The sequence below is a fragment of the Amphiprion ocellaris genome, chromosome 8 (assembly GCF_022539595.1).
Source record: "Amphiprion ocellaris isolate individual 3 ecotype Okinawa chromosome 8, ASM2253959v1, whole genome shotgun sequence".
Classification (NCBI taxonomy): domain Eukaryota; kingdom Metazoa; phylum Chordata; class Actinopteri; family Pomacentridae; genus Amphiprion; species Amphiprion ocellaris.
Window position 1 is genome coordinate 8,398,640 of NC_072773.1, and position 20,906 is coordinate 8,419,545.

At 38.7% G+C, this 20,906-nt stretch overlaps 1 protein-coding gene across 4 annotated transcripts in view; it reads left to right on the top strand.

Moving 5' to 3' along the window:
- Positions 1-2,366: 2,366 nt before the first annotated feature.
- vps13d (vacuolar protein sorting 13 homolog D) overlaps positions 2,367-20,906 on the top strand; it is a 117,931-nt gene continuing 99,391 nt past the window's right edge. For all 4 annotated transcript variants that reach the window (XM_023297427.3, XM_055012941.1, XM_055012940.1 and 1 more), the window contains exons 1-10: positions 2,367-2,859; positions 3,559-3,703; positions 5,368-5,445; positions 8,221-8,411; positions 8,964-9,044; positions 9,356-9,472; positions 12,341-12,445; positions 13,562-13,732; positions 19,095-19,195; positions 19,488-19,656. In XM_023297427.3, the coding sequence (XP_023153195.2) occupies positions 3,607-3,703; positions 5,368-5,445; positions 8,221-8,411; positions 8,964-9,044; positions 9,356-9,472; positions 12,341-12,445; positions 13,562-13,732; positions 19,095-19,195; positions 19,488-19,656 (1,110 nt within the window). In that variant the 5' untranslated portion in view covers positions 2,367-2,859; positions 3,559-3,606. The remainder of the gene's footprint in view (positions 2,860-3,558; positions 3,704-5,367; positions 5,446-8,220; positions 8,412-8,963; positions 9,045-9,355; positions 9,473-12,340; positions 12,446-13,561; positions 13,733-19,094; positions 19,196-19,487; positions 19,657-20,906) is intronic.

Below are 20,906 nucleotides of genomic sequence, written 5' to 3' on the forward strand. Positions count from 1 at the left end.
TCAAGTGACAATTCAGCTAGCAACTTCTAAACATTCAGTTTAACATTTGTAAGGCCTAACAAGCTCAAAAGTTACAGTAGCATTGTTTAGTACAAGATCAGATGTTGCCTGGCAAGTGCAAAAACAGCCCAGACTGTCAGTTTGTAGATGTGTAGTCATTGTCATGTCCTAGGCAAGGTCTCATTGCATGTGGAGGCTGTAGGATCTGCCCTTTTTAAGGAAAGATCTCTTGGTAGATTTTCCCATCTAGTCCCAAATTTGACTGATCTCCTTCCTTTGGAAAAAGCAAGGTCACTGTGTCAGGTCAGCACTGCCCACATTGGGGTTTCTTTAAGGCCTTGTCTCAGTTGCTTAATTTGTCTTTTGACACACTCATTTACTTGTTAATAGCAGTAAGAGAATGAAGGTAGAATACAACATTCATCATCCTACAGCAAACTTGTGGATCAAAATACTAAAAAAAGAAAAATATTTTAAATAATGTGTTTATATTTAAATAAACCTGTTAATATGCAAAACTGCTTGTGTTTGCAGTATTGCAAACCACTCAACATGTTTTGTATTTCCTGGACAAAATCATGGCAAATAGGAAGCGATACATTTTACATGTAGCATGAACATTTTCTTCCTTACGAATAACTTCATGTAATAAATTAAAGTCTTCAGTCTCAACTTAATGCCCTAGCAGTAGGCATTTAGAATCAATATTTTGCTCAAATGATTAAAAAAAAAAAAAAAAAAACTAAACAAACAAACAAAAATAACCAAAAACAAGAAATTACCACTTCTAACTTAGGAATAGACATTTCTAGAAAAATGTTCTGTTCCCAGTCAAGGGTGAGAGGTCCCAGGATCAGGACAGCATGACACCTATTTTGTTCCTTTGGGAGTCTGGTAAATGGTCCGCACTTATGTAGCATCTTACACCCTTGGTGATCTTAACTTCCTTAAATTGACCGTCGCACTTTGCCAATGGTATCCACACATCACTTTTACTTCCATCCATTCAGGAAAGATCCTGAATGGATGGATACTGTCAATAGTATGTGTGGTATGCGGAGTCGGAGGCTGCACCGAGAGGGCTGCACCGACAGGGCTGTTTGTCTTATAACGTTATAAACATTTATATTTATGCAGGTCAAGGAGTCATAGAGCTAATTTGCCTTTGTGTGTTTGCGTATTTAGCTTTTATTTTTATTTAATGGTATTGTATGAAATAAATATATATCTGCCTCCAGAGTTATCTGTGTGTATTGCCTTTTTCCAACCTTTCAGATTGTGCTGTTTGAGATCTCGACACCACAAAGGCCATTATAGACAATTACATTATTATTTTACCTGATAATTATACAATGTGTCCAAATGCAAGTTAAGGACTTAATTCCAGGCGTCATGGAACAGGAGTAGCCACCGTATCTTTATTAGGATCTTCATCAAACGACAACCAATGGCACTCACAGAATATTTCACTTCCGTGTATCGGTGCACACCTCCTTCAGAATAAAAGCGTCTCGAAACGAAATGAGAAAAGACGTATAAATTTCATGTTGCTTCACACAAGTCTCAGCAACCCTGTATGATATTGTAATAAGTGCTATTTGTGTGAATTAAACCTTTAAAATCTTAGGTAGGATATGAAGTAGTACTTTGTGTGGAAAACTCGATGTGGTCCTGAAAGTGCAGTGTAGACAGTGTAGGCTCTGTAGACAAACTTACTGGGGCCAAAATGAAAGTGGACTACTCCTTGAAAAAATATTTTAAATTCTAAGTATATTTTGACTGAAATCATCCTTTAAAATCGTAAGTTCTGCATTTAAACCGTAAGTTGTGCACTACAGTGACCATCTATTGTGGTAACATAAAAAAAATGCTCAAAATGTGCGACCGGAAGTGTGCAGCTCTCTCGGTGCAGCCCTCTCGGTGCAGCCTCTGGCTCTGCAGACATACCCTTCTCGATACTGTTATCATGCAGTGCCAAGTTTGGCTGGTCCATTAAGAAGCGCTGTTAATTGTGTCAAGGTGCCTCCTGCTGGTGGTAGACCTAAACTAAACTGAAATGCCTACAAAAGGTTCATGTTGTCCTCCAGTGACAGATATCTCCAACAATTGTCTATATCCTACCCCTGAATTGTGAAATGGTTTGACCATCAGCAGCCAATGAGAACTTGTAACACTACTTCTCCCGAAAGAAAATGTTACGTAACTTTTACTAATTTCGTTAGGTGAACATCGACAATAAATGATATCACTTTTCATCTGTACAGTTCTCTGCACCAATGCTCCTTTAAATGTTAACAGAAAATGGAAATAAGCTGCGTTTCCTCCGGTTTGTTTTTGTCACGTGACAGGAAGTATGTTTTGATAGTTTAATGTTATTCGGAAGTGTGTTTATCTGCGAAGCAGCTCAGCTAACTTATGAGGTCGTGAAATACGAAATTCATACTGCTATTCTGAGAAGATCAGTTATATATTCCATGCAAGCAAACTCTACTAGTGTTGGCTTGCTTCCAGTCCGGTTTACCGTCAGCTGTCTCTTTTTGGTTGTGAAATCTTAACCGTCGTATGCTAGTTTTAGCTCAGTGGCTAGCTAACTAGGCTGACAACCTTGCCCGTCACTGGAGCCACGTTGAGATATGTGCTGATGGTTATCGTTTTTTAATAGGTCTGTTGTCATTTTCTCATAGTCCTTATTTAGCTAATGCAACTAGTTAGTTAGCAACGGGCCATATATTGGCAGTCCATGGTGTGCAGCTGATGGCCGACCACTACCTCTGTAGTCCTTGAGGGTTTTTGACAGGACATGAACATCGAGTGACAACGGCGTTAGGCTCGCATCGACATGGACTAAAAGCTGACTCGGTAAGACATCTGTAGTCTTTATCAGTGACTTAATAACTCCACTGCTGGTGTATTATTACGCGGAATCCACAGTAGCTTATGCTATGACGCTGCTTTGCTAACAGCGAAGTTTTTTGATCGTTTACTATCTTCAGGTTTCTCAGTCTGCCAGCGTCGGATAAGTAAAGATGGCCTTTTGTAAGCCATCGACTCTGTCACTCCTTTAGTGCTTAATGTGAGCTGTCACTGGACACGTTCAGCCTGGAATACATTAGCTGTCAGTACATTTCACTGTAAAATAGGTGTGGAAATGTTTAACGTCATGACCGAGACACATACCTTCCAGAGGTCGACTGGAGACTTTGGAGCCCTCAGTCCGTATTACTAAGTTCCCAGTGCCGGTGTTGTACGGCGGCAGTATTGAGCAGTGTAAACTTCAGTTAAAATTCACAGTAATCAATAGACAAACGTTCTTGAAGTATTGAAAGTTATATTGACATGTGTATTTAAAGTTGTTTGAAAGGAAATGATGGCTCTCCCATACCAGGTGCCAGAAATATATTTCCCAAATGAAGACAGTGTTGATCAGCTGGGCAGTTCGCTCCATTATAAACTACCCTGTCTCAATAGATTGATAAAATGTGTTCTGTGTTTGTTAAATATTGATTGCCTCTGCTGTGATGCCTACAATTTAGAGTGTTTTACTTTTCACGATCACAGTTTCCTCCCAAACCACGGAGTAGCTGTTATCATCCTTGATCCATCAGGATGTTGGAGGGTCTTGTTGCCTGGGTGCTAAACACATACCTGGGCAAATATGTCAGCAACCTGAACACAGATCAGCTCTCCATTGCCCTTCTGAAAGGTAACTACCCATGTTTCCATTTTTCTGATAACTTAAAGTTATTGTTTATGACTTCCCAAGGCACATTGCAATGCACGAGATGTTTGAATGCATTTTCCTTTCCTCCCTCTCTGTATGAAATTTGCACCAACTTTTAACTTTGTTATGCAGTCTATGAAAATTAACGTTGTTTCTGTTTCTTTTTGTGTTGGTGGTAAACTGTATTAGAGATTTATTTATTGAAGCAGATTTCAAGTCTATTAAGTGTGATATAAATACTGCATGGATATATAGACCACTTTATCCATGAACTGGCCTTTTAAGGTTCTGCCACACCATCTCAATCAGATTCAAGTTTGGACATTGACTCGGCCACTCCAGAATTTTAATTTCATTCTTTTTGAGCCATTTGGAGGTGGACTTATTTGTACGCTTTGGGTCATTGTCTTGCTGCGTAACCCATTTGTGTTGAGCTTTAAGTCATGAACTGATGGTGGATATTCTCCAAGACAATTTTCTGATAGAGAGCACAATTCATGACTCCATCAATTATGATAAATTATCCAGGTCCTGTGGAAGTCAAGCAGCCCTAAACCATCACACTACCACCACCATGTTTCACTGTTGATAAGATGTTCTTCTGTGGAATTCAATATTAGTTTTCCACCAGATGTAACCGACCCATGTCTTCCAAAAAGTTCCACCTTTCACTTGTCACTCCACAGGATGTTATCCCAAAAGTCTTGGGACTCATCTAGATATTTTTTTTGCAAATACCAGACAAACCTTTATGTTGCTTTTGGTCAGTAGTGGTTTGGCCTTGCAACTCTCCCATGGATATCATTTTCTGTCAGAATCTTCCTTATTGTGGAATCATGTAGACAGACCTTAACTGTGGTCAGTGAGGTCTGTTGTGTCTTTTGATGTTTGTCTGGGTTCTTTTGTGACTCCTGCATGAGATGTTGACTCACTCTTGGAGAAATGTTGGTAGGCTGACCACTCCTGGGAAGGTTCTCCACTGTTCCATGTTTCTCCATTTGTGGATAATGTCTCTCACTGTTTCTCTGGAGTCCCAGATCCTTAGCAATGACCTTGTAACCCTCCAGACTGGTAAATGTCAAGGACAGAGTTTTATCATCTGTTCTTGAATCTCTTTAGACCATAGCATCATTGCTGCTTTTTGAGACCGTTTAGCTACTTTACAATTTGAGACAGGTTCTATTTGGTAATGTTTAAATTCAACAATCCTGGCAGTAATCATATGTGAGTGTGGCTGGTGAGATTAAACCCAATTGCCAAATGAATTTGGTCATTTGGTAGATTGGTAGCTAAGGGGGCAGTTACTTTCTCACACCGGCAAGATGGGCTGGATAGCATTATCCTTCAATAAATGGAAATCATCATTTTAAACTGCCTTTTGTGGTTTCTTGGGTTATCGTTGTCTTATATTAACATGAATTTGATGATCTGAAACATTTACGTGTGACAAATCTAAAAAAAAATTAAGATATCTGTCGGGGTGACTAATACTTTTTCACATCAGTGTAAAACCAGTGATGTGGTCTCTGACACCATCATTCAAAGACAGTGTAACAAAGGATTATTACTTATTGCAAGAGTTTAATTGAAATGATCAATAGTTTGTAAGCAAACTCCGTGTTTGTCTATTTCCTGTTATTCCTCAGGTGCAGTGGAGCTGGAGAACCTCCCTTTGAGGAAAGATGCCCTCCGAGAGTTTGACCTACCATTTGAGGTCAAAGCAGGTGAGACACACTGGCTAAAGATCTCAGAATTTATACAGAACTAACAAAAATATAATCAAATTGGAATAGGGAACTGCTTTTACATGCAGATACCACAAATTGCTGACCGCGTTGCAATTAAAAAAAAAAAAAAAAAAACAGAGCCAGAAAGCTTGTTTCATTTTAATTTATTGAGTCACTACATTTATTGTGCTTTGCCTAAACTTAATTAAGAAAAAATGTTTGTTTAAGTAAGCAAGGTTGGAGAAGAGGTGTGCGACAAGTTATATTTGGATGCACTAATCTTGTGCTTTGGTGATTGATAAAACAAACATACAAATACAATACAAGAACTTTATTTGTCCTTGAAGGGAAATTCAATATTCAACATCTTATTTCAGATTACATTGTTTGATGTAAATGTATTTAGTTGAAGGCCATTTCATCATCATCACAAATATCATACAGAAAGGCCACAAATGAAAGGACTAACAAACATGAACAATGTTAAAAGATGTTGAGTCAGCACAAGCCTCTATAACAAAGTCAGTGTTCTGTGTCATTGTCTCTGAACTCGCAGGAGGAATGAACACTTTTCTTTTGATGGCAGAACTAAAAATGTCAGCTTCGTGTTTCTTTTTTGCCTGAATCAGGATTTTCCTGTCTGGCTACAAGTGCTGTAATGTGTTGCTGATGAATGATCTTTCTTCACCAAGGGATTCTTTTTCCCTCTCACTGTCACTAAGTGCTTGCTCAAAGGGGCTTCAAGGGAAACTTTGTTTTTTGTGGATTTCTCTGAATCAATTTTGTAAGGTCTGTACCTTACTATGTTAAGTGCATTAAGATGACATATATTGTTAATTGATGCTATATAAATAACACTTAATTGAATTGAATTATAATGCTTATTTAGTCTCCACCATTTTTTGCTGGTTTCTGCATTTATATTCTTTAAAGAATTGCAATATTTTATGTTATGATACATTGCCTGGCCAAAAAAAAACAAACTGCCACCTGGATTTAACTAAGCAAATAGGTAAGAGCCTTCCATTGGATAATTACTGCAGTGATGAAAATATTTCAGTTGGCAACAACTTCTTTAACCCTAGCTGATGCAGGGAGTAGCTTCTCATTTCTTAAACAACCATGTCGGAAGACATATCCTGTGGTCATGGAAAGGATGTTAATCTGTCTCAGAAGTTTCAAATTATTGGCCTGCATCAAGCAAAGAAAACAACTAAGGAGATTTCTGAAACTGCTAAAATCAGGTTAAGAACTGTCCAACGCATTATTAAAACCTGGAAGGATAGTGGAGAATCATCAACGAATGTGGTTGGTCATGTGGTCTGATGAGTCCAGATTTACCCTGTTCCAAAGTGATGGATGCATCAGGGTAAGGAGGCAGGCAGATGAAGTGATGCACTCATCATGGTTAGTGCCTACTAGCCTGTGGGGTTTAGGGTTATGATCTGGGGTTGGTCAGGTTCAGCAATGTTATGTTCCCAAAGAATGAGGTCAGCTGACTGCCTGAATATACTGAATGACCAGGTCTTTTCATCATGGAGTTTTTCTTACCTGATGGCACGGGCATATTCCGAGATGACAATGCCAGGATTCATGGGGCTCACATTGTGAACGAGTGGTTCAGGGAGCATGAGACATCATTTTCACACATGGATTCGCCTCCACAGAGTCCAGACCTCAGCCCCATTGAGAATCTTTGGGATGTACTACAGAAGACTTTTGCGCAGTGGCCTGACTCTCCCATCATCAGTATAAGATCTTGGTGAAAAATGAATGCATCTCTGGACAGAAATAAATGCTGTGACATTGCAGAAATGATGCACAGCAAATGAGTGCTATACTCAAAGCTAAAGGCAGTCCAACAACATATTAGAGTGTGCCACTTTTTTGGGCCGGGCAGTGTATATTGCAGATTTGTCCTTAAAGCTGCAATATGTATTCATTTATTTATGTCTTGGCTACTTACAAACTGAAAAACTTTACTGCAGTGCAGCAACTCAAACAGGTGTGTGGAAAAAATATTACTTTGAAAGGACTGAACCAACCACAGTAGCTATTTGTGGTGGCTGGAGGCACCAAGTTAGCTTAATGACCACCATCCACAACGTAAGAATTTGAACTTGCACACTCTCAGATTCCGGTATGGATCAAACTTGTATATTTTCTGTAATGCAACTCAGTTGTGTGATAAGACCCCTTTGTATCCTAACTGCCTACATATTTTTAAACCCAACAGTCACTTGAAATGAATGACAAGCAGCATGTGTTAACACCAAGGTCATAATTAATCACAAACCAGTGAACAGTTAAACTATTAGAATCTACTGATGTTTCTTTACCTGGTATGAAGCAGCTGAGTAAAATTCTTACTGGCTTGTAAGTTGGGAGGCTGTTTTCAGGGCTTGAGGCAGCAGTAAACATCTTCATATCCTAACAGCTTTTGCTTTATTGCTGCAAGTTTATGACAATAATAAAACACAATGACAATGGATTTTCACCACATGGGGCTCTTGAGATAAGTGAAACAATGTATAAATAATCAAAGATCATCGTTATTTATAGAGCCAGTATTCCTCCCACCTTTTCCAGCCATAGTGCTTACCCACATCTGGCCGTTGAAAAGAATGCAGGTTTAAGTCACTTCACATTTGCTTCAGTTTTCATACCCAGAGACTACATTATTCTTTCATGAACAGCACATTCTTAGTGTTTTATCAGCTGTTGTCTGTGTTTCCTGCAGTCTCATTTATACATCATATTGTCTTTCATCAGGCTTCATTGGAAAAATCACTCTCCAGATCCCTTTCTACCGGCCTCACAGTGACCCATGGGTCATTTCTATGTCCCAGCTCAACCTCATCATTGGTCCGGTCCAGCTGCAGGAATATGATAAAGAGAAGGAGAGAGAGGAGGAGAGAGAGCGCAAAAAACGTCTTCTGAAGGCTCTCGAAGACAAATTCATAGTAGGTGCTGTAGGTTATTTTTTGTGCCACCAATGGTAAGGGTAAAAAAAAAAACTAAAATCATGCCTTACTATTCATTCATCCAGCAATTTATTTGTGTGGTTGCTAATGAACAGTACCTCCTCACAGGAACTCTAGAGTAGCCACAGACTTGTGGTCATGTGCAACACAACAGTTTTCTGTAGCAGCAGGTCACTTTCATTTCACACCAAAATACAGAAGGTGATGTTCCTCAAATAGTATTTTCTGGTTTTCTTACAGTACTTTTTATTGTGAGATAGAGAGTCCTGGTATGACATTGGTTTTTAATTTGTCAGAACAAACTAAAAAAAAGTCAAACATTCACTCATGAAATGAAGAACCATATCTAAATATTGGATTTGAATTGTATAGCTTGGTCATCTTGTCTAATCTGTATTTGTTTCCCTATGTATCTTGTTGTGTCTCACTATTGTACTTTCGTCTTTCAAGTTTTTGTTTTTGTTGACAGTGTATGTAAACAAATGTATACCCACACACGTAATATGTATGGTGTAACTTTGACTCCTCCAGAGTGAGTGTGAACAGAGAGGAGAGTCGTACTGGTATTCTGTCACTGCCTCGGTGGTCACCAGGATTGTGGAGAACATTGAGGTAAGCCATCATTTGGTACTAGAGATGGGTCTATACCATACACAACCCATGATTCATGTATCAGTACCCCTCTGCAATTGATATAGTGACTTATTATATTACAAACAACTTATGGTTTGAAATAATACAATGGCTCACGCTCAAAAGAAGAAGATGTACATTGATATTTTAGATTACATTGCATTTTAGAACAATACATTTTCCATGCTGTTGTCCAGACTGTGGTCGACCCACCCATAGTAATTAGGTAGTTGTAATTGTTTGACGCTGAATTACAGACTGAACTTTGATTTTCTGCCTTATGTGCATAGCTGAATATTCAAGATGTGCATCTTCGATTTGAGGATGACTTCTCCAACCCACAGAAACCCTTTTCCTTTGGGGTTTGCATTAACAACGTATCTGCTCAGAACCCGTCCAAAGAGTCGGTAAGTGTTCACTCAAAGTAATGTTAAACTATTAACTTAAAACCTTCCTTTTCATTCAGGTGTTTAATATGTTAGGGTAACTTCATGATTTGTAATATTCACAAGAAAAGCTGCTCTAGTATTGAATTTATATTTTGAAGTCCAAAATTTAATAATATAATTCAGATTTCCTGTTTACAGTCTGGCCAGGAGCTAGTGTGACACATATTCCAGGGACAAGCAGTAGCTGTGGCAATGATCACAGTGAACAACACCACATTCAATTTTAGCTCCACAGGTGAAGAGAAATGATCTGCATATGCCCCAAAACTCTCAACTGGCTGCTTGAAGAAGAAGCAGACAAGACCCCTTGCCCTACAAACTATAGCATAGAAAGCAAAAACTGTTGATTATTTTTCCTCTGAAAAATTACAAGCTTAACAGTGTGATACGTTTTCCATCCAGAGCCATCAATTTCCTCCCCAGTTGTCACACACATAAACTCTAAAAACATGTTGAACCCAGGAGCTTCTTGTGCAATTTGTAGGACAAGAACGACTTTTCAAGTTGATATCCTCATAAACTGTCAGGCATTTGGAGTGACTCAGAAATAAATTTTTTGGTTCTAGTCATTTGATTGTGCTGCTTTCTGTAATCACATACCCCGTCAACAGTAGCTTGCATCAAAAAAGTGTCGACCCACCAACAGCAAACATCAGCATTTTGAAAGGGTATCACTAACTTTCAACAAATTGTGTAATTTAATACCAGATATGAAACAAGTCAAGACAAATGTGTTAGTGTAAAACTTTCGAAATTTATTTCATTAGGAGCAGACAGATTTTTTGGGGAATGTGTTATTTAAGAATAAATACAAGTTTAAAACATCCTACTTACAAAACAAATGTTAATGTAATACATTCAGTCATTTAAACAGAAATGCAATGGATTTGTCAAATAAATCATTCCTGTAATGAAGACCTGATATAACATGTTTATGACATTTCTGTATAGTAATTATGAAACCCATATATATATATATATATATATACATATATATATATATATATATATATATATATATATATATATATGTATATATATATGTATATATGTGTGTGTGTGTGTATATATATGTATGTATATATATGTGTATATGTATGTATATATGTGTGTGTGTATATATGTGCATATATATGTATATATATATATATATATATATATATATATATATATATATATATATATATATATATATATATATATATATATATATATCTACACACTATACTGCCAAAAGTATTTGCTCACTCATCCAAATAATCAGAATCAGGTGTTCCAATCACTTCCATGGCCACAGGTGTATAAAATCAAGCACCTAGGCATGCAGACTGCTTTGACAAACATTTGTGAAAGAATGGGTCGCTCTCAGGAGCTCAGTGAATTCCAGCGTGGAACTGTGATAGGATGCCACCTGTGCAACAAATCCAGTCGCGACATTTCCTCGCTCCTAAATATTCCACAGTCAACTGCTCTAGAGTCCGGTGGTGGTGTGCTTTACACCACTGCATCCGACGCTTTGCATTGCACTTGGTGATGTATGGCTTGGATGCAGCTGCTCGACCATGGAAACCCATTCCATGAAGCTCTCTGCTGAAGCACTGTACTTGAGCTAATCTGAAGGCCACATGAAGTTTGAAGGTCTGTAGCGATTGACTCTGCAGAAAGTTGGCCACCTCTTCGCACTATGCATCTGCTGACCCCCCTCCATCAGTTTACGTGGCCTACCACTTGGTGGCTGAGTTGCTGTCGTTCCCACACACTTCCACTTTCTTATAATACAGCTGACAGTTGACTGTGGAATATTTAGGAGTGAGGAAATGTCACGACTGGATTTGTTGCACAGGTGGCATCCTATCACAGTTCCACGCTGGAATTCACTGAGCTCCTGAGAGTGACCCATTCTTTCACAAATGTTTGTAAAAGCAGTCTGCATGCCTAGGTGCTTGATTTTATACACCTGTGGCCATGGAAGTGATTGGAACACCTGATTCTGATTATTTGGATGGGTGAGCGAATACTTTTTGCAACATAGTATATATATGTATGTATATGTATAGAATTAGTGCTGCCATCGATTTAAAAAAAAATATTTGTGATTATCACATGATTTTCTGTGATTAATCACATTGTTATGCGGAAAATTAAATAATGACTTTAAAAGTAGTGTATTCTGCACTTTCATTTAAAAAAATACTGCTATATGAACAAAAATGCAATCACATTCAACAAATAAAGTGCTTTTTGTCAGCAGTCTTTGCTTTACACAGTAGCAGTTAAAACATTTTTTGTAAATCTCAACTTAAACAATAATGCAATCAAATTAAACCAAAGCTATTTGCCACGGCACAGACATTAATTTATTATGCAGTCTATGGTGTCGAGCGAGAGAGAGCTGGCTGCCAGGCGGCTAATTCTCGAGCTAAGTTGTTGGGTTTTGGTGGTTGTTTTGGCGTTAGCTACGGCACACAGTAGCCTGTGTGAAGGTTCAATAAACGACCAGAGAACAAGATAAAATATTATACAGTCTATGCTCGACACATACACCGTCAAGGAGCAACACACACACAGTACTGCTTACTCTAAGCAAATCACAGGTGAGCTAACTAAGCATGGCATTGACATTAGGTACACTTTGAACTGAACAATAAACATTGAAACCTCAACATCAACAATTATATCAATCCGTTACAATAATAATAGAAAAAAACTGCGTTAACGGACATTAAAATAATTGTCGGCGTTAATTAATACGTGAACACGCTAATGTATTCAGAACTACGTGTATATTTGCATTGGAGGTTAACATGGATTTTCTTGTATTTGCAGGTCCAAAAGCTCCTTAGACAAAAACAGCTGGAGATTCAAGACTTCAGTGTCTACTGGGATGCAGAGTGCGAAATGCTGGGAAGGCTGCCTGCAAATCAGATCCAGGTCAGTGATTTGGCAAACTTAATCAGTTAGAAGCCAGCCTTTTGGACACAGTATTAAAGCCAAATTTTGAAGTGTGCTCAGGGTTTTCGATTTGAATTTTCTTTTAAACAACACTTGTCCTACAGCGCTTTATAAAGTTTTCACCCACTTTAAAGTTTTCCCACTTTTTTGCTTTGCAGCATTGATCCATGGTCAATTTAATAAGACTTTTTTGACAAGGGTTTATTAAAAAAAACGTTTTCGTGTCAAAGTGAAAACATTTCTACAGAGTAATATCAAATAATAAAAAAAAAAAAAAAAACTAAATGTAAAATAAATGATTGTCTCAGTATTCACCTTCTTTAAAGTGACTCACATAATTCAACACAGATGCAGCCATCTGATGGTAGAAGTCACACAACTGGTGAAATGGAAATGTTTCAAGGTGCAAAAGGATAGGTGACCTCCAGTCTGAAATAAGGAATATATTTATGCACATAATGTAAATTAAAACATTTTTTGTAATAAATAAATAATAAATCAAAAAATGCAAGCTGCTCGATAAAACACTTGTAATGTAAGACCCATGATGCCTGCTAATTAGAAACTCTCTTGGTGGGGCACCCAGATAGCTCAACTTGAGCGGTCGACCCATGAACAAGGGCTATAGTTCCCGACGCAGTGGCCAAGGTTCCATTGCAGCTCTCGGCCCTGTGCTGCAGGTCTTCCCCTCGTTCTTCTCCCTACTTTCCTGTCTGCCTGTCTACTAACCTGTCCAATAAAGCCAACAAAAGGCCAAAACAATAACTTCAAAAAAAATAAAAAATGGTGAACTCTGATGAGCCAAAACCACATGAAATCTAAATGTTTTATCTGGGGTCAGATTCTTTCTGTTCCAAGAGAGAAATTTCCGTACATGTAGTCTGGCATTGTTTTTCTGAAATAGATCTTTTTTAGCATTTTTGCCTTTATTAGATAGGTGCTATAGAGACAGGCAGGAAATGTGGGAAAATAGTGCTGTTGAATAGCATGAAGTAAAGGTCCAGGCTGGCTGGGAATTGAACTAACTTTTGCACCCATGCGATATGTGACTTGGCTATGACATTGCCCCAGTCTGATTGTTTTGCCACTCTACAGGATGCAATGACTAAGTGTATGCAGAGCCGTGAACATCAGTACATCTTTGAACCAGTATGTGCCTCTGTGCTGCTGAGAAGAAACACCTCCAAGGAGCCTCTGAGATCCAGACAAACCCCACGGATTGAAGGCCAGGTTCAGCTGGAGCCCATGTCCTTACGTCTTTCACAGGTCTGTATGAAAATGCTTTGAACTCCAGTCCAACAATAATTTGATGACTTTAGATTCAGTTTGATAAAATGGCAAGACATCACTTGATTAGTGCTTGGATGTTTGGGATAATTTTATCTCTGCATAAATACTCAGCTGTAAGTTATAAAAACCTGTGCAGCAACTCAACTGACAATGGATACAATGAATCAACCTGACAGCAGCCAATATGCTACACAAGCAGGAGTAAAAAGTGTTCCTGGCAGTCCATACTAGAAAATTATCAAATTCAGGTATTAAAACATTTGTCAGATTTCTATTTCTGTAAAGCCCTACAGCAAATGTCAAATGGGCTTCTCTGCCAGCAATAATTGGGAACAGGAAACCACAACTTAACTATACTACATCAGCCTGAACACGAAACCAACAACAGTTGAGACTCGTTTTAGCTTCAAGCTTCTCTCTCTCTTTTTTTTGATCATTGTTACAAACATTTTTCTACACACAGACAAATCTGTAAACCTCTGTCCTCAGATAAAACACAGCCTACCACAATCAAAATAAGCTGATTAAAAATATCTTTTACCTAATGTGTTTTATTAGATTATTACCATAGCAGTGCCAAGATACAGCCTGGCCTATTGATTAAAACACAGCAGCAACCTACATGCTGTCTTAAACCTGTCCACATTGATAATACACAGCCTACAGCATTAAAAATGATACCAACCACCAAACTCCAATAATTATAAAAATAAAACAGACTCACAAGTATTTGTTGGTGTGGGAAGATAAATAACAAAAAGCACAACTTAGTTCCAAAGCTTAAGTAGTATCAATCAGTATTCACAAAAGTAGGCGCTCTACATCTTCATCAGAAGTCTGAAGTATTAGCAACTGTTGAAGTACATGCTGAGGTATTTTTTTTAGGATTTCATCATATTTTATTTTCGATTAACCATCCAAAACAAAGCTGCAACCCTCAGGTGTGTCTGTGCACCTGTTGCTGTGCAATTGTATTGAGGTGAGGGACAGTAGGATATTTACTGATATGTTTAACAGATAATACAAATCAGGAAACATTTGAAGCTTTTTCCTTTTCCCCCCCTGTAATATTGTTTTTTTTTTTTTATTATGATTATTTCAATTAGTTTGCATTAATTGAAATGATCATTTGAACTGATGCCAATAGCTTATCATCATAATATTTGCAAATTAGCAATCCAGTGTTTAGATACAGTATTTTAGGTTCTTAATTTATGGTGTCAGATACATTGAGAGCAAAGAGTTCTGCTAGGGTGATATGGTACTATAAGGAATTTAAGATTTGATGGAGATTGGTCGTAAAGAACTTTATACATCAGGAGAAGGATTTTAAATTCTATTCTGGATTTCATAGGAAGCCAATGAAAAGAAGCCAGTATAGGAGAAATATGATCTGTCTTGCTAACTCCCATCAGTGCTCTCACTGCAGTGTTTTGGATCAACTAAGTTTTTCAGAGAGCTATTGGGAAATCCTGATAGTAAGGAATTGCAGTAGTCAAGCCTGGAAGTAACAAATGCATGGAGTAGTTTTTCTGCATCACTCTGAGAAAAGGTGTTCTTGATTTTTAAAATATTTCTCAGGAAAAAAAAAAAGAAGTCCTACAGACTTGTTTTACGTGTGAGTTTAAGGACATGCCCTGGTCAAAAATTACTCCAAGGTTCCTCACAGTAGTACTGGAGGCTAATGTAATGCCATCCAGAGTAAATATACAGTGGGTACGGAAAGTATTCAGACCCCTTTAAATTTTTCACTCTTTGTTTCATTGCAGCCATTTGCTAAAATCAAAAAAGTTCATTTTATTTCTCATTAATGTACACTCAGCACCTTATCTTGACAGAAAAAAACAGAAATGTAGAAATTGTTGCAAATTTATTAAAAAAGAAAAACTGAAATATCACACGGTCATAAGTATTCAGACCCTTTGCTCAGTATTGAGTAGAAGCACCCTTTTGAGCTAGTACAGCCATGAGTCTTCTTGGGAATGATGCAACAAGTTTTTCACACCTGGATTTGGGGATCCTCTGCCATTCTTCCTTGCAGATCCTCTCCAGTTCTGTCAGGTTGGATGGTGAACGTTGGTGGACAGCCATTTTCAGATCTCTCCAGAGATGCTCAATTGGGTTTAGGTCAGGGCTCTGGCTGGGCCAGTCAAGAATGGTCACAGAGTTGTTCCGAAGCCACTCCTTTGTTATTTTAGCTGTGTGCTTAGGGTCATTGTCTTGTTGGAAGGTGAACCTTCGGCCCAGTCTGAGGTCCAGAGCACTCTGGAAGAGGTTTTCTTCCAGGATATCTCTGTACTTGACCGCATTCATCTTTCCTTCAATTGCAACCAGTCGTCCTGTCCCTGCAGCTGAAAAACACCCCCATAGCATGATGCTGCCACCACCATGTTTCACTGTTGGGATGGTATTGGGCAGGTGATGAGCAGTGCCTGGTTTTCTCCACACATACCGCTTAGAATTAACGCCAAAAAGTTCAATCTTGGTCTCATCAGACCAGAGAATCTTATTTCTCATAGTCTGGGAGTCCTTCATGTGTTTTTTGGCAAACTCTATGCGGGCTTTCATATGTCTTGCACTGAGGAGAGGCTTCCATCGGGCCACTCTGCCATAAAGGCCTGACTGGTGGAGGGCTGCAGTGATAGTTGACTTTGTGGAACTTTCTCCCATCTCCCTGCTGCATCTCTGGAGCTCAGCCTTGGTGATCTTTGGGTTCTTCTTTACCTCTCTCACCAAGGCTCTTCTCCCACGATTGCTCAGTTTGGCTGGACGGCCAGGTCTAGGAAGAGTTCTGGTCGTCCCAAACTTCTTCCATTTAAGGATTATGGAGGCCACTGTGCTCTTAGGAACCTTGAGTGCTGCAGAAATTCTTTTGTAACCTTGGCCAGATCTGTGCCTTGCCACAATTCTGTCTCTGAGTTCCTTGGGCAGTTCCTTCGACCTCATGATTCTCATTTGCTCTGACATGCACTGTGAGCTGTAAGGTCTTATATAGACAGGTGTGTGCCTTTCCTAATCAAGTCCAATCAGTTTAATTAAACACAGCTGTACTCCAATGAAGAAGTAGAACCATCTCAAGGAGGATCAGAAGAAATGGACCACAGGTGAGTTAAATATGAGTGTCACAGGGTCTGAATACTTATGACCGTGTGATATTTCAGTTTTTCTTTTTTAATAAATTTGCAACAATTTCTACATTTCTGTTTGTTTCTGTCAAGATAGGGTGCTGAGTGTACATGAATGAGAAATAAAATGAACTTTTTTGATTTTAGCAAATGGCTGCAATGAAACAAAAAGTGAAAAATTTAAAGGGGTCTGAATACTTTCCGTACCCACTGTATGCTTTCAAAGCGAGTTTCTGAGATGCTTGGGGCCAAATGCAATGACTTCAGTCTTGTCTGAATTCAGCAGTAGGAAATTATAGGTCATCCAGGTCTATGTCCTTAAGACAACCTTGCAGTCTGGCTAGCTGGTTAGTTTAATCTGGCTTCATAGATAAATACAACTGAGTGTCGTCAGCATAACAACGGAAATTAATAAGGCAACTATATATTTTTTTAGTTTCTGAAAGACGTTTTAACTCCCACACGAGGTTTTTCTCTGTTCTCACTGACTGGTGGGGAATCTCAGGTATTGATGTGAACCTAAATCCCAAATCAAGGGCCAAAGTCTAAGATTTAGCTGTGTTCAAATGTCATAAAAAGCTTCTTCAGAGATCTTCAAAAAAAAAATCACCAGGAGAAGTCAGCATTCAGAGGCAGCAGAATTTATTGTCGACAAAAAGCCCCGGAGCAGTTCTTAACGTCCAGTGCTACAAAAAGCACTGAAATAACTGAGCTGTACATCGTCTTTAATGCTGTCAGAGTTGGTCATTTTTTTTCCATACCTATAGGGCGCATTTTAGGTAGACAGTTCTGACACCATTACAATTTTGTAAATCTATTGGACAAATCTTGACAGCAGGTTATCATATTCAGTGTTTCCTCTAGGATTTTTTTCGGCAGTGGCTGCACGGTCTCCGGGAGCTGTGGCGGCGTAAACAAATGGCACTTGACTGCAGATTAATTGCACAACCTATTTATTGAATGGCCTGTTGAAAATAGCTTTTTAAAGGCTGAATGTAAAAATAAAAAAAAATGAAATATTTGAACAAGCTCTTCTGAAAGTGCAGTCAGCAGTTACATCATGGCGTGTAGATACAAGCTTAATGCTATCAATTAGTTTACTCACGTTAACGACACTGAGTTTGCACCAGGCCCAATTAACTTAAGCTACCACTATGTTACGTAACATTAGCTGGCCATCAATATTTTGCAAATGCCTGTTTAACTTGTAAAATCTATTATGAGTGATCTTGAGCTAATAACTTTTCTCCGGTAAGTCGCAGCCGTATTTCCAAGACGACACTCCTCTGACTCTCTGACCTGGTGCCTGGGTGCTTGACGAGATGTCATTTTCAAGACCGTGCTGTCACGAGTAATTAACATCATATTAACCCAACGTATCAACGAGTAGATACTAAGCAAGATAGTTATCTGTAGTTTTCCCTGGGACTCGCGAGTACCCGACACAGTGCAAGACTCTGCTGTGAAGGTGGAGATGTGGCAGTGGTGTATTTGTGACAATAAAAAAAAGAAAGAAATTTAGAGCAACAGCGGCCCGCTGCCTTACTGAGGACATGCCCATTAGGTTATCATTAGGCCGTGCTTTATAGAGACCATGCTCAGACATGTTCAGACTTTGCCCTGAGTCATCTCGATTTGTATGAGTCAGGTTGTGAACGGACTGCGAGTTTGCTACTCTGGAGTTGGAAACCTGCACAGAACTGACCAAGGAGAAGTAATACTTCAATCTTCAGAGGCATGCTCCACCTTCAACTTTGCTTTTTTGTGGATAAGATTTCCTACTGCAGCAGAATAATGAACCTAAACACCTCTCAAAACTTTGAAGAACTATTTAATGACCACAATAAACACAGTGGTGACAGGGACTTTCTTCTCTACTGAACATTTACAGGGTTTTTGAAGACTGACAAAGCCAAACATTCCTGACATAACTTCTTTGGAACATTCAGATCATGCTGGAAGTGCATGAGTTGTCTTGTTATCCAGTTTTGTCTGTGCAATTCAAGTACTGCTAAAGCGGACATTTTTACAGCAATTCTAGAGATTTTTACTACTTTTTTTTAAGCTGATACTGTTTTTGTAATGAAAATCCAAAGCAATATAATATAGAAGAATATTCAATTGTAGTCTTGGACCGACTATACACTAAAGATATTACTGATGGCTAGGAAAGTTTGTCAAGATCTCACATATGTATGTGTTTTATCTCCAAGGTTCAGTACCAACAGATCATGACTTTTCTTAAAGAACTGGACCGCAGAGAGAGAGAAATGCTCTACAGGAAGTGGAGACCCAAAGTCCCGATTTCTGGAAAGTAAGTTCATGGTTCAATGGAGATGCTTTTGGCATTGGTGCAAACAGTCAGTTTAGCTTCATTTTCAGACTTTTTTGGACGCAAAAGACTGAGTCAGAGTAAACTGAATTATCCACATTTAACAATTTTTTTCCCATCAAGATGAAAAGGTTGACCCATCTGTTTTGACTACCTATTTTCTAACAATGATCCACCCATAGAAAAATCACATACTGTACTTTGTTCTTGTAAAAAAAAAAAAGCTTGAAATCTTGAAATCGAATTTCTTTCTGTTACATTATATTCTCTACAGCTGCCGACAGTGGTGGGTCTTTGCCATCCAGGCCAACTTGAGTGAAATCAGGGAGCAGCGGCGGCGAGGCACCTGGGACTTTGCCCTGCAGCGGGCCCGAGATGCCCAGACCTATACCAGCCTTTATTGTAGAAGACTCAAAAGAGTTACACTGAGTCCTCAGGAAGAGGTACTTCATTGCAACATAGACAAGACAAGCATTTGAGTAAAGATATTAAACATTTCCTTAAATAAAATACAAATACCGAGTCACAGTAACATACACTGCCTATTATTGATGTTGTATTATACTCATTTTACTGATAGGACTCACTAAATCTTCTGACTTAACCTGAACAAGGGTGGATTTTCAAGCTTTTGTACCTGATACTGTATGGTTGACATAAGATAGATATATGATAACCCCTTTAATGAAACCCCGTAAATGCCACACCTATCCACCTTGCCTGTAGAAAAGAGAAGGAAAAAAAGGAAAATGACAACAGTATCAAAAACAAAGACAGAAATATTTTTCATAGCAAGAGAAGGGTATCCTTAAGATTTGAACAATAGTAGTACTTTGACCAAAATGCTTATTGATGCAGTACTTTAACAGTGCCCTTATCAGTACAGATACTGTAAATAAATAAACATTCTCGAAAAGCATTCTACAACAGCATTATTTTGAATAAATCGTTACTATATATTATAATGTGACAACTGAAATGCTAAAGAAATAAAATAATTGCCTTTTCAACAAATCATGGGAATGTGGATGGGAATGATCAGAACACTGTGGACAGTGTTACAGGTTTTGCTCTCACAATAAAATACTATGCATTGTGTTTAAGTTAACTATCCAGCATTATTTGAGAATTAAAAGCTGTCCACCTTGAAGTATATTGTGCTCATTAAACCTCTTTCACTCTTCACATTTAGGTTAAAAAAGTGAATCCAACTTTCACTTTGCTCGTGTTTTTACTGTGTGATATTAAAATGTTTAGTTAAGAAAACAGGGTACTTCTACCTCTGCGAACACCAACATTCAGTTAGAGTAGAAGAGAAAATAAAGCAGGACAGTCTTGTCTGTGTGCGTGTGTGTGTGCGTGTGTGTGTGTGTGTGGTGTGTGGTGTGTGGTGTGTGTGTGTGTGTGTGTGTGTGTGTGTGTGTGTGTGTGTGTGTGTGTGTGTGTGTGTGTGTGTGTGTGTGTGTGTGTGTGTGTGTGTGTGTGTGTGTGTGTGTGTGTGTGTGTGTGGGTGGGTGGGTGGGTGGGTGGGTGGGTGGGTGGGTGTGGGTGTGTGTGTGTGTGTGTGTGTGTGTGGGGGGGGGGGGTCTGTGTCGGGTCTGTGTGTGTGTGGGTGTGAACAGAGAGCTTGCCCACACACATTCTAAGAGAGACAGCTGTTTGAAATCCAAAAGTCTCTTTTGGATTTCCAAAG